A 13,912-nucleotide genomic window follows, 5' to 3' on the forward strand; every position below is an offset into this window, starting at 1 on the left:
CTATCCTTCCCCATTCCTTTACACCACTCTCACAAGTTCGACTCACATGTTCAAAAGACTTAAAACTGATGGCATATTATTCACAATTTTACAAGCTCACTTTTGGTCCATCCTGATTGTTAGAAAATTTAGCTGCTGTTGTGAAATGTAAAGAGCCTTTGTGATGAACTTTTGACCTAACATATGAATGTTCAATTCATTCACTTCACATGGTACAAGTAGCAGAGATATTTGGATCAACTTGCATTAATGTGTTTAAAATCAGAAATGAAGGACCGAAATTAAGACATAAGAAACATCTGGCATAATGTTTTTATTGATATTTACTCGAACAATTGTGATAAGAATGGTGAGAGAAACCTACAAAAATTATTTCCTTTGTTCAGTTTCAAAATAAAAAATGGAAATGAATTCCAATAATGAAGGTAAAGTGTTTCGTGAAATGGAGGTGAACGAAGAGCCTGCATTCACAGCGGCCTCCACTGACATCATTGCCTTCTCCAGTTCTGAGGTCTGATACGTCTCCTGGACCATGTTGGGTTTGAAAGCTACAGTACTGCCAGAAGTCAATGACCCACACACAGCTGGATAACAATTTCAGTTGTTTGGTCATGGAAATGGACATGCTGAGATAAAGTTCCATATCATGAAGACTGCAAGGATGGAAGTGCAGCGATGGGTCATTCAAAGAAATAAGCTTTTTGTAATATTGTACAAGGGTTTCTAAAGAAATTATACGTGTGATGTCACAATAGGGGCTGGGTTTTTAATGGAATCATGTACGTGGCATCACAATAGGGGCTGGTATCTAATGGAATTATAAGTTTGATGCTTCACTATCTCTCTGATGGTTTCCTACAGTAATATGCTTAGAGTGGAGAACATTCAACAGGACAGAAAATAGAGACTCCCTCGCTGCAGCAAAAGGTGAAAAAAAGACTAAAATATGAAATAAAAAAACCCACCAACAATAACGGCAAATGCAGTGCATCAATGATAGTCTGAAAATTCACTTTCAAAGCCATATGTGGGAAGCAAACAAAGCTTTCGCAATACAAAACAATGAAATAATGGGACAATATTTTTATGATTGTCCTGACCTGTGGAGTGGACCCTGCAATAATAGGTGTCTCCTTGTTAGTTTCTGCCTGGTATTTCCCTGGTAAATTTTCCTATGCTATTAAGCTTGTTTTTTAGCACCTGTTTCTCAGGTCACAACTCAGCGAAAATTTAAAACATAAAAGCTACTTCTACTTCACAAATGAGCGCTGTGAATGTCTTCTCAATACGTAATGCATCTTTCTGTATATTTGACTAAGAAAAGAACATCTGAAAATCTGTTGATGTTCATGAACAACTGACAACACCATGACAGACATACAGGGGGCGCACTCCTCCCAGCTCTCTGCCCCTTGCTCCAGTACCTACACTTTTCACCTTTCCTCACTCACCCTTCCCTCTTTTTCTTTCTATGTCCAGAAGATGTTGGTGATGTCAGAGTCCAAGCTGTAAATCCATACCAGCAAAGGCGTGGAGACAAGGACAAAGGGCCAGGACACGCCTTTGCAGGCCCGGCGGAGCGCCGTGACCAGGCGGTCTTGGAGTGTCTCCTCCTGGCTGGGCCCCTGCGGCCCCTGGCCATCCTCCTCCAGCTGGAAGTCACCGGGCGACTGAGCGTAATTCCTGGCCAGAAACTTGAGGGCCTCATCCATCAGGATGACCGGCAGCGACATCTTTAGCACAGTCACCCACTGGGACCAGGATAGAGGGCGGATTTGGAAGACCACCTGGATGGGCGAAGGCCTCTGCTTCATTATCTCTGCCTTTAAACTTTCAGGAGGAAAGGCCTAACTAACCCCCACACACCCAAGAATGAGAATGGATCCTTTACTCATTGTCGACTTATTATACAATGCAGACAGGTATATATACTCACGGGAAGAGGGTCCACATACAGTATGAGGAAATGCAGAGCCATGGAGAGGCAGATCGCCCCCACCAGCCACGGGTTGGACCAAGGGGGCATCTTCAGCAAAGACTGGTTCTCAGACAGGCTGTGGCCAATGGCATGATGGGAAAGATGTTAGCTCAGCTGTGTGGCGACCTGTGTGCCCAGCTACATCACCCATGTGCTAGAGGGCATACCTGTTAAGGGCGTTACACATTTCTATGGTGACGAGCACAGACAGGGCCATGGTCATGGGGTACGGAGACTCGAAGACTGAACACTGAACCCCCTCAAACTCGCTGCGATTCTCGCTGCACTGCAGGAAGTGGGACTGTCGAGAGAAAAGGCAAGGCTGCACTGAGCTGCAGGGTAACACAGCACTGAGCTGCAGCGTAACACAGCACTGAGCTGCAGGGTAACACAGCACTGAGCTGCAGCGTAACACAGCACTGAGCTGCAGGGTAACACAGCACTGATGCACAGAGGTACAGATACATGGAGGCACAGACACACAGAGGCACAGACACACAGAGGCACAAACTGACGGAAACACAAACGCACAGAGGCATAATGCATGGACGCATGGAGGCGCAGACACATGGAGGCACAGATGCATGAAGGCACAGATCCATGGAAGCACAGATGCAGTGAGGCACAAATGCATAGACACATGGAGGCACAGACACACGGAGGCACAGATACATGGAGGCACAGACCCATGGAGGCACAAATGCATAGACACATGGAGGCACAGACACACGGAGGCACAGATACATGGAGGCACAGACCCATGGAGGCACAAATGCATAGACACATGGAGGCACAGACACACGGAGGCACAGATACATGGAGGCACAGACCCATGGAGGCACAAATGCATAGACACATGGAGGCACAGACACACGGAGGCACAGACACATGGAGACACAGACACACAGAGGCACAGATCACGCTGCACGTACCAGCTGGTAGTAGGTGAGCTTGGGTCCATCGTGAGCTGCCATAAACCACCAGGCTGCGGCCCCCACTGTGGCTGCCCCCACGTAACCTGGAGGGACAGAGAGAAAGGTCGATCGGGGCTTCTCTTTATATTATCATGACAAAGAAGGACGAGGACACTAACGGAGAAGGCATTAGAAGGCAGGCTGGCCTTGCTCGGTGGAGAGCTCCTGATGGCACTGAGCCTCAACACAAACCTGCACATAAGCAGTAAGACGAAGGTGGATGATTCACTTTCGCCTAAGGGAAACTTACAGCCGATGATGAGATATCTGCAGAAGAGCCAGCCAGAGATGAGTGGCTCCTTCGGGGATCGAGGGGGGCGAGACATGATGTCCAGGTCAGGGGGGTTGAAGCCGAGAGCGGTGGCAGGGAAGCCGTCTGTCACCAGGTTCACCCAGAGCAGCTGCACAGGGATCAGCGCCTCTGGCATTCCCAGTGCAGCCGTCAGAAAGATGCTGCAGGGGGGTGATAAGGAGCAGAGCGCCATCTTAACATTAGCATATCTCCAGCGTGGCCGGCCAATCAGTGCCTGGGAATGACTTCTTCAGCTGGAGACAGGCCCAGGAGGCAGCCTGGAGGTTTCAGCTGTCACCTCACCAGACCACCTCCCCGATGTTGGAGGAGATGAGATAGCGGATGAACTGCTTCATGTTGTTGTAGATCGCTCGGCCCTCTTCGATGGCAGCCACGATGGTGGAGAAGTTGTCGTCAGCCAAGATCATCTCAGAGGCGGACTTGGCCACAGCTGTGCCTGAGCCCATGGCGATGCCGATTTCGGCCTTCTTCAGGGCGGGGGCATCATTCACCCCATCTCCGGTCTGAGAGCAAGAGAGGGAAGGAGAGGGGAGGGAGGAGGAACAGAGATAGGGGAGGAAGGAGCAGGGGTGAGAGGATGAATGGAGATGGGAAGGGAGGAGCAGGGGAGATGAGGAACGGAGATAGGGAAGAGAGGAGGAATGGAGACAGGGGAAGGAAGAGCAGGGAGAGAGGAGGAGTGGAGATGGGGGAGCAGGGGAGAGAGGAGGAACGGAGAGGGGAGGGGCAAGCAGGGGAGAGAGGTAGTGAGCAGCAAAGGAAAGAAGGGATGAAGGGGTGGAGAAAAAGAGGATGGATGGGAAGAAGGTAGAGATGGAGAGAGAAAAAACAAAGGGCAGGGAGGCAAAAAGAAGGTTACAGAAATATAAGGGAGTAACCGAGAGCAGGGTGGAAGGAGACAAGAGAAGGAAAGAGGAAACAGCAGAAATGCAGGAAACTCCACCACCAAAGCATATCCACTAATGTGCGTCGTGAACCCAGCCCTTACCATGGCAGTGATATCGCTCAGACTCTGCAGGTACTCCACAATGCGGCTCTTGTGCGCAGGCTCCACACGGGCAAAGCATCGCGCCGTGCGGCACGCCTGCCTCTGCAGGTGGGGGGGCAGCTCGTCAAACTCACGGCCCGTCAGCCCCCCCCCAAATTGCCCGCCCTGGCCCTCCTCCTCTTCCTGTTCTGTGATGATGCCCACACGCCGACAGATGGACAGGGCTGTGCCCTTGTTGTCACCTGCAACCACATGGACAGAATCAACCCCTAGGACACTGAACACTACATGGAGTCAACGCCTAAGACACTGATCGCTGGATAGGTTCAACCCCTAGGACACTGAACACTGGTTAGAATCATCCCCTAGGACACTGAACACTGGTCAGAATCATCCCCTAGGACACTGAACACTGGACAGAATCAACCCCTAGGACACTGAACACTGGATGGAATCAACCCCTAGGACACTGAACACTGGTTAGAATCATCCCCTAGGACACTGAACGCTGGATGGAATCAACCCCTAGGACACTGAACACTGGACAGAATCAACCCCTAGGACACTGAACACTGGACAGAATCAACCCCTAGGACACTGAACACTGGATGGAATCAACCCCTAGGACACTGGCACAGTGACACCAGATTACAGTTGCACTTATTTAGCAGTTGCTTTTCTCCGAAGTGATGTACGGGTATCAAAAGAAGGGAATTTGGTCAGCAAGCATCCAGCACACATGAAGCACCCAGGGCTAAGGGTTTCAAACTCACAACCTTCTGAACATGCAGACGGATCACAAGTGAACACAGCGAAGGTCAAGACAGTACAGTCCATATTTAGCAGGGACTCCACACCAACCAGTGATCATGATGACTCGGATGCCAGCCTGCCTGCACATTCGGACTGCTCCCAGAACCTCCTTCCTGGGTGGGTCGAGCATCCCCACACAGCCCACAAAGGTCAGGTCGGACTGGAGCAAAGAGAGAGTGTCGTCGCTGGGTCACTGTGGGCTCAACAGTTGACATTATAGGCCATTAAGCAGGTATGCAGCAAGACACTGTAGGTCTCTGGGGACAGCAAGACACTGCAGTTCTCTGGGGACAGCAAGAAAGGGAAAATTGAAATGTCTGGGAGGGTGTCTCTATATCGTAGGGGGAGCATGCCTCCTGCTCCAAGAAGACATCAACCTCGTAACGCACACAGTTATACAATGACGGAGCGACTATGAGTCATCCTTACATCAAACAATAATACACAAACAGAAGAATAACTGTTTACCTCGTAATCATTGAAGCTTGCTGTGTTCTCTAAGCTGAGCAGCCGCAGATCTGGGGGCGAGTCGCGGGTTGCCATGGCCAAGCAGCGCAGGGTATCACGCCCAGAACCCCACTCGCGCACCTTCCCCAGCAGCTGCTCCCTCTGGGAAGGGGACATGGGGACTCGTGAGCCCCCACCCACCCGGAGCCAGCGGCAGCGTTCCAATATGCTCTCTGGCGCCCCCTAGGCACATGGAAGAATAAACAGAAATGAATCACATTGCGAGAAGCAGACTGAGCCGCAAACGAGGGTGTCACTGAATACCAACAAAGAGACAGTGACACATAACTCATTTATTGTTTTATCTTAATTTAAGTAAACATTACAGTATGTTAGCTAAGCAATCACAGGAAGGTGAGTGAGGCAAATGGTGGCGCTAATGGCTAACCTTAACAAACATCTTGGCCCCGGTGGTGGACCTGATGGGCTTGTTGGGAGAACAAAAAACAGACATGGATTTTCTGTCCCTGGAGAACTCGAGGGTGAGCTCCTTCTTCAGCAGCTGCTTGATGATCTGCAGCAGGGCAGGGGAAGAGAAGGAGGAGCTTAATGGATGGTGAGAAGAGATGCCGTCAGTGGCGATGCGGAAGACAGCAGTCGGTAGGCTTGCAGTCGGTGGATTTACAGTGTATAGGCTTGGAATCTGTAGGCGTGCCGTCTGTGGATATGTAGCCTGTAGACATGCAGTCTGTAGGCTTGTAGTATATAGGCATGTAGTCTGCATGCTTGCAGTCTATAGATATGTAGCCTTTAGGGATGCATTCTGTAAATATGCAATCTGTAGGCTTTGGGCCTGTAGGCGTGCTGTCTGTGGATATGTAGCTTTTAACCATGCAGTTTGTAGACTTGCAGCATGCGGTCTGTAAGGAAACAGTCTATGGCTGCTCCACTCAGTGCAGACAATCTAGCATGAGCCGAGGCTGTAAGACAGAGGTATTCAAACTGTGGAGCATGAAGGAATTGCAGGGTGGGCACAGGTAAGAAGAAATAAATTTCCAGTTCCAGGAAAAATGATCAGGCAGCGCCAAAAAGCAACACCTAAAACAAGTAGATACAGAATTTATGACGACATATATCTGGAATGTATATGTGTGTGTTACAGGGGTTTAGGACAAATATTAAAAACAGTTTGAATATCACTGCTTTTACGACAAAAGAGGGGGCGGCTGGCTGGGAAGCCTTACAGAGCAGCAGGCTGTGGCCCTCTCTGCGGGGGAAAGGCCCTGTAGCTCTGTGTCAAACACGTTCATCTTCTCCACCAGGCAGCAGAGGGCCGTCTCTGTGGCCTCACCCACCTTCTCATACACACCCTTCGTCTGCAGAGCAGGACAAAGACATATTACAACCCACAGGACTCCAGAGGTAAAATGGGAGTTAGAAAGGGATCCGTCCAACCAACCAACCGTCAGTCAACCCAGTGAATTTTCAACAGCAACCTTTAACCCTGTGGGGTCTAGGGGTAGGGAACAAACTTTCACTGACTGGGGCATGGTCACACATTTCATTCAAAATCATAAAAATTCATTCAAAATTATTTCTTATATATTTGTTTTGGCATTAAACTGTCAGATGAATATGTCAGATTTATGTGAAGTTTGTAATTTGATATTAAAGTATAGACGTTGCAAAATGCAGAAACATTATAAAAGTACATAGTAAGCAATGGTGGCAGTTTATTTTGATCCCAGATATCTGATCACCAAAGTCTTGGCTGCATGAAGATGACTAAATGGTGTAGTTGCAACATTCAGTTGGATAAATAAATAAGAGAAACCTAACTCATGTCACTATCTCCTTTCATTGAATATGTAGCAACTTGCCTGTATTTAAATGAGCCAATCACACCTGGCCACGTCCCCCCCCCCTTTTATGGCGCTGATGGGGATGTATCTGGATTGTGTGTCACCGTTGAGTTGTTTATCAAATTACCATGCAAATGCTATTTGAATACGCGGAAATGCGGCTATTTAGAATGTGAATAGCGATCTTCAGGTGAGGGCGGCACTACACGCCCCCAATACAGGTAAAACAAAGAAAGGTGACATGGTTTACTTTACCGATTTAACCTAATTTAAAAAACTTTATTACTTCTAACAATGGACACTTTGAAAGGAAGACAGACTACGGATTCAGTCAGCATTTTTTTCATGTCTCTACAATAAGATTTCAGCGAGTTATGAACTGAAATACGCGGCATCGACAACAATGCCGATGACTCTAGAGGGTTAGCCCCATTGACCCTATTAGTGACCTTTAACCCCATGATGCCAATCAGTGACTTTTAACACGGTGAACCTAATACAGTGACCTTTAACCCCATGACCCTAATACAGTAACCTTTAACCCTGTGCCCCTGTGCAGCTTCACTCCCCTCGTTGTAGTCCAGGGAGGAATCGTTGCACAGGGCGCAGATGGTAGCCATCTCCACCAGTGCTTCGTACTGGCTGCATCGCACGGGGACACCATCCTTATACCTGCGGTAGAGGAGAGGGGCGTCAGGAGCACGTAGGTGGGAGGAGGATGAAGAGCGGACCAACAGGGGGCGCCGCGCAGCATGGGGAAAAGAGGTGAATGGGGTTCCAGTGGCTCGTTGGGGGTCACACGGCACTCACACTTCCCCCAGCGGGGCATAAGTAGATCCAGTCACCGTGAACTCGTTGAGGGAGCAGTGATCCTCCGACACACTGTCCAGCACAAACATCTATGCATAGGAGACAGCCAGGTGTTAAAGGGGCACCAAACACAGCCAGGAGGGGGCGTTAGTTCCCAACCCGAGCGCTGCAAAAGCCCGTACTCCTATTGCAGCACTCTCACCATAGTCACTGAGCAGAAGAAGGGGTTACAATACCATCCAGCCCTTCTCCACCGCCAAACATCTCCTGACCTGCATTAGTAGGGTTAAGAAAGCATCTGCAATGGGACCCCATCACATCACACTGCGCGGTTGTGGTGGGTGGGGCCTCACCCGGCACACGGACATCTGATTGGTGGTGAGGGTGCCCGTCTTGTCAGAGCAGATGACGGAGGTGCAGCCCAGAGTTTCGACGGAGGGCAGGCTGCGAACGATGGCGTTCTTACGGGCCATGCGGCGGGTGCCCAGTGCCAGGCAGGTGGTGATGACAGCGGGCAGGCCTGCAGGTATTTCAGGGGGACAGTGCGTTTAATTTACCTGCCAATTAGCTGTAGCTGACAGTAGCATAGCTAACTGCCTATCCTCAGGGATGGTGGCCTAACTTCCCCCCTGCTTTGCCTACCCTCAGAGATGGTGGACTAACTGCTCTTCCACCCTTCCCACCCTCAGAAATGGCAGCCTAACTGCCCCCCTACCTTGTTTACCCTTAGGGATGGCTGCCTTCCCACCCCACCTACCCTCAGGGATGGGGACCAATCACCCATACACCCTGTCTGTCCTCAAGGATGGCAATCTACTCACGCCACCGTCCCATCTACCCTCAGGGATAGCGGCAAAATTGCTCCCCATGCCCCCCCTACCCTAACTGCCCTCCAGCCCCACCTACCCTCCGGGATGGCAGCCACGGCCAGTGCCACTGCAATCTTGAAGTAGTAGACGGCGCCCCGCAGCCAGCTGCCACCATGAACGGGGTCACTGAAGTGGCCCACGTTGATTCCCCAGACGGCGACGCAGATCAGCATGATCACCTGACCAGGAGACACACTGACACGTCAAGCTCACATGGAGACTGGAAACGGGAGGCCTTCGTGCCCTGCTCCCCAACCCACCTTGGACAGCTGCTCCCCAAACTGGTCCAGCTTCTGCTGTAGGGGCGTGCGTTCGGGGTCGGTGGCCGCCATCTCGTCCCGGATCTTTCCGATCTCCGTCTGCGCCCCTGTGGCCACCACCACCCCCATGGCCCGCCCCGCCGCGATGTTGGTCCCCTAGGGACAGGCAGGAACATAGTCACCCCCGTCCGGCATGACACAGCCTACCCCCTCCCTGGCACGGATGACCCTTCACCTCCCCAGTGTGGCTGACCATACACCCCCAGCATGGCTGACCCTTCAACCCACTGTCAGCATGGTTGACACAACACCCCCCTTCCAGTATGGCTAAACCGACACACTCGCAGTGTGGCTGACTCTACACCCCCCAGGATGGCTGACCTTACCTGGCACAGCTGACCCTTCTCCTCCCTGCACAACTGATCCTTTGCCCCCCCAGAGTAACTGAACCTCTCTGCCTCCCTGGCTCAGCCACACAAACAAGGGGAGAATCTGGAGCGACGTGTCTGTAAATGAGCGACACCTCTAAGCTGCACTGAAACCCAACTCCAGTGGTTGCATTGTACCAATTCTGAAGCGCTTTTCCATGCCTGTGTGGGACTCACTGAGAAGCACCTGAGAGTAGAAGACGGTGCTGCCAAACTCACAGAGAACAGCATGTTCTTCTTGTCCTGGTTGACGGCACGAGGGTCAGGCACAGGATCGGTGTGTTTGAGGACCGACACGGACTCCCCCGTCAAAATGGACTGGTCCACTCGGAGAGTGGTGGAGCGGATTGAGGTCAGACGGATGTCAGCTGGTACCTTGTCACCAACTTTGGGGAATTTAATTGATGAATTAAGTTACCAAAGTCAACGTCTGTAAAACACAGCACACAAGTCTGCTAATAACTATTCATTATGAGCAGGGGAATAGTTGCTGTCTATTGGTTACTTACGTTAAAATAAAATGCCCAGAAAAGCACTTAACCATACCTATTTTTTGTGATCAGTTTGAGGAGTGCATGAGCAGTGAGGCTGTGAATAGGCAAGTCGTGCTTCCTACCTGCCACCTCCACGATGTCCCCAGGCACAATGTCTCTCGCTCGAACCCTCTGCACGCTCTTCCTGTCCTGACGGTACACCTTCCCCATTTCTGGCTCATACTCCTTTAGAGCCTCAATTGCATTCTCGGCGTTCCGCTCCTGAGGACGTAGCACTCTTTTAACTGTACTTGTTACTATATGCCTGTTAATGCACACCTGTCACTGCACACCTATCACTGCACCCGTTATTGCACACCTGTCACTGCTGATTTGTTATAGGACACCTGTCTCTGTACACCTCTTACTGCACACTTGTTAATGCACACCTGTGTCTACAATCATGTTAATGCACACCTTTCACTGCAGACTTGTTACTGCATATTTGTTTCTACACACCTGTCACTGCACACCAGATACTGCAGAGCTACTACAGGATATCAGTCACTGCGCACCTGTTGTTGCATGCCTGATAATGCACACCTGTCACTGCATGCCTATCACTGCACACCCATTGCTACACACCTGTTTCTACAAACCTCTCACTGCACACTTGTTTCTACAATCATGTTAAGGTACACCATTCACTATAGACTTATTACTGTACACCTGTCACTGCAGAACTGTTACAGGACACCTGTTACTGTACACCTGTTTCTACACACATATAAATGCACACCTCTCACTGGATACCTATTACTGAACACCTGTCTCTACACACCTGTCACTGCAGAGCTGTTACTGAAGACCTGTTTCTACACATCTGTTACTGGAAACTTGTAACAGCGCATATGTTATTACACACCTGTTATAGAACACCTGCCAGTTATTCTGTTATTCCACAACTTTTACTCTATATCCATGAACACAAACATCAAGTTAAACACCCCACAGGCCACACACAAGTGCATGCAAATATACATAAAATATAGCAAAATCCAGCACACTGTGGCCACCTGACAGCAAACATATATACACTTTGTACACCCAAAAATAATACCTGCCACACTCCTACAATGGCATTGGCGATGAGGATGAGAAGGATAACGAAGGGCTCCACAAAGGCTGTGATGGTGCCCTCTCCCTCCTCAAACCACGCCAGAGTCTGGGAGACAAACAGTGAGGAAAAGAGAACAACATGGAAGTAGAAATACACTGTAAGCTCCCAAGATTGTTAGTATGGAACGCCAGGATAATGCAGTAGAGATTATAGAGTATATGTTACTACAGGAGAGTATTGTGCAGTTGTCTGGTCGCTGCATGGGGGTACAGGGTATGGGCATATGTCTTAGTGAAGTATTGGGTAGTGTGCATATTACAGCAGCATCCTCAGTGTCCTCTCTGTGACTAGATGTGTCTGCACCCTCGGTGTAGACGGTTCTTACGAAGGAAATGCAAGCCGCCAGGAGGAGAATCCGCACCAGCAGGTCCTCAAACTGCTCCAGAACTAGTTCCCACAGGGACTTCCCTGTAAGCAGCAGGCAAGGGGGATCATGGTGTTTAAAGATTGCTTTCCGGTGTGGGCGACATGCCCGCTAAGTGGTTGCCCTGTGCTCATATGGCATCCCACCATCTCCCATTGGCCGGCAGGACACTGTGACCCCAAAACATGTGCACACCTGTACGTGTGTCTGTGTGTCTCAGGGACACAGGGAACCTGCTCAAATTCTCCACAAGGATGATTAATCTATCACTGCTCTATTACATTTTCTGGCACAGGCTCCATGCACACTGTGACTCTGTACTGCAGTGGTTATGGAAGACGGCTCTGTGAATGGCATGTGGAGCAGTAGCTGATGTACTGTGTGACACAGCATGAACACAGAGGAGGTGGAGGCCGTCATCTCACCTTCTTCAGCTGGTAACTCTTCCCATCAGAAGCCATTTGATTAGCAGAGAGAGAGAAACGCAAGTGGTAAAGTCAGCAAGCTGCTGTTTCATTATATCATGTCGCATTCAATTTTGTTATAAATGACTCATTGCCACAGAGTTAAGATTAAGGCTGCAATGTCATCTTTTGTGATTAGTTTTACGGATGAAAGAAAAACTTTGTGAATACTTTAAAGGGATCTGGATTTCTTCATGAACGGCTCCTAAAATGTGAATTGATCATAATCAAAATCTCAATAACATTATATAAATATATACAGGCAGTCTTATTCAACGAACCACAGAACATTTCACATTTTTGTATCTTGGTTTGAAACATGGTTTAAACAATCAAGGTCACTAATGGAAAGTTAACGAGTGCGAAAGGGCGCCACCTAAACACGCCGGTGAAGCAGGGGAATTGTAACTGATGCGATTTTAAACGATGCTGGGGTCTGGCGATAAGAATGCTGAGCCCCCTTTTCTAGGCCAGTCAATAACCGAGAGGATAAAAGTTAAACACCAGATAGCAATTCTACAAAATGTCAACAGTTTAATGAGACTATGCTCCATATTCCTGACTAACCTAGATGCCAGTCTGTCCCTGGCCGCTATTATCGTCAGGATCCGGCCGTGAAGAGCGGGACTTACCATTGGGTCCCCATCTCTCCCGGGCCTTCCGGAGCTGCTCGCTGCTCAGCCCAGTGGACTCGTTCACCCCGAAGTACCCCAGTACCTCCTCCACCGTCTTCGTATGGGCATTGTCCATCCCTGGGCGGCGGGGCCGAGGGGAAACGCAGTGAATGGAAGATGGAAAAAAAGGTAGAGCCGGGGTTAGGGTTAGCAGAGACGGGCGGTCAAACTGAATTATTCGCCTGCACCCGCACAATAATGATGGTGCAGTTTGCATAACATCGTGAATATAAGCGGGGGAAATTGCGACTCAACTCGATTGCTAATGGAAGTCGCATAAAGCGCAGTATCCAAGCCTTTTGCCTAGCTAGTCGTAATAAAATTACTAGGCTAACTAATAAGTTAATTACGGCTTATTTATATCACCCTAAGCTCCACTTTATTCATAAGTATTTTATATGCATTAGGATCGTAAATGCCATTACTCACCTGCATGATTTTAAAACATAATCAGAATTAATATCTAGCCACAGGTTGACAGTATTACTGAGCATTAAATCTGGAAAAAGTACTATTTGGGCATCCGAAGACTGCGAATTGTGCGATTACTTTGCCAAAGACTTGGGCGACAACGAGCTTTCAGTCTAAACAAAAATGATAATGATGATGATACAGTACTTACCACTTCAGCAGGTATCCCGTTTATTCGTTAATCAATAAGTACAACTGTACTTTTCAATAAGAAATAAAACAGCAATCAATCTCTAAATTTTATATATAATTAAATATATAGCAAATAAATTGACGTGAACCATTAGCTACTTCTCACAAAAAGCTACATGTCATATGAAAGATATATACGAAGGTAAAAAAATCACCGTTATTGCTTCATTTGGTAACTTCAGACGGAATGAAGGCCCGATAATGGCTTTTATCTACCGCTGTTGTTTATTACGGCCACGATACGCTTCCACTTCTCCCCCAGCTCTATTCTATCTGCGTTACTGTTGCTTTTTTAATGCCAGATAACGGAATGACATTTCTAACGTGGGACTCCAGGCTCAGAAAGCCAGAG

The 13,912-nt window shown here is 49.0% G+C and overlaps 1 protein-coding gene across 3 annotated transcripts; it reads right to left on the reverse strand.

Annotated features, from left to right (window-relative positions):
• Positions 1 to 300: 300 nt before the first annotated feature.
• si:dkey-28b4.8 (sarcoplasmic/endoplasmic reticulum calcium ATPase 2) lies at positions 301 to 13,912 on the reverse strand. Of its 3 annotated transcripts, none has more exons than XM_048996296.1 (24): positions 13,716 to 13,912; positions 13,520 to 13,563; positions 12,856 to 12,975; positions 12,185 to 12,202; positions 11,721 to 11,803; positions 11,336 to 11,440; positions 10,359 to 10,497; positions 9,962 to 10,128; positions 9,315 to 9,470; positions 9,092 to 9,233; positions 8,539 to 8,705; positions 8,186 to 8,274; positions 7,945 to 8,047; positions 6,758 to 6,889; positions 5,962 to 6,087; positions 5,535 to 5,756; positions 5,115 to 5,226; positions 4,254 to 4,495; positions 3,548 to 3,768; positions 3,203 to 3,405; positions 2,911 to 2,996; positions 2,146 to 2,279; positions 1,937 to 2,054; positions 301 to 1,787 (listed from the first exon to the last, which is right to left on the reverse strand). In XM_048996296.1, exons 3-24 carry the CDS (start codon positions 12,971 to 12,973, stop codon positions 1,470 to 1,472), a joined length of 3,201 nt encoding a protein of 1,066 aa, XP_048852253.1. In that variant the 5' UTR covers positions 12,974 to 12,975; positions 13,520 to 13,563; positions 13,716 to 13,912; the 3' UTR covers positions 301 to 1,469. The 3 variants fall into 3 exon arrangements, with proteins under 3 accessions (XP_048852253.1, XP_048852254.1, XP_048852255.1); XM_048996297.1 differs by having other exon boundaries at positions 13,520 to 13,568; XM_048996298.1 differs by lacking the exon at positions 13,520 to 13,563.

The sequence above is a fragment of the Brienomyrus brachyistius genome, chromosome 25, assembly GCF_023856365.1.
Source record: "Brienomyrus brachyistius isolate T26 chromosome 25, BBRACH_0.4, whole genome shotgun sequence".
NCBI lineage: Eukaryota > Metazoa > Chordata > Actinopteri > Osteoglossiformes > Mormyridae > Brienomyrus > Brienomyrus brachyistius.

Bases quoted from the DNA above. Each gene is read 5' to 3' on its own strand.
- si:dkey-28b4.8 (XM_048996298.1), bottom strand. From the start codon at position 12,973: ATGGACAATGCCCATACGAAGACGGTGGAGGAGGTACTGGGGTACTTC. The intron at 9,471-9,961 runs GTGAGTTTGGCA...GCCTGTCCCTAG, and splicing joins AGAAGAACATGCTGTTCTCT to GGGACCAACATCGCGGCGGG. The intron at 5,757-5,961 runs GTTAGCCATTAG...CCATGTGCCTAG, and splicing joins GGGCCAAGATGTTTGTTAAG to GGGGCGCCAGAGAGCATATT.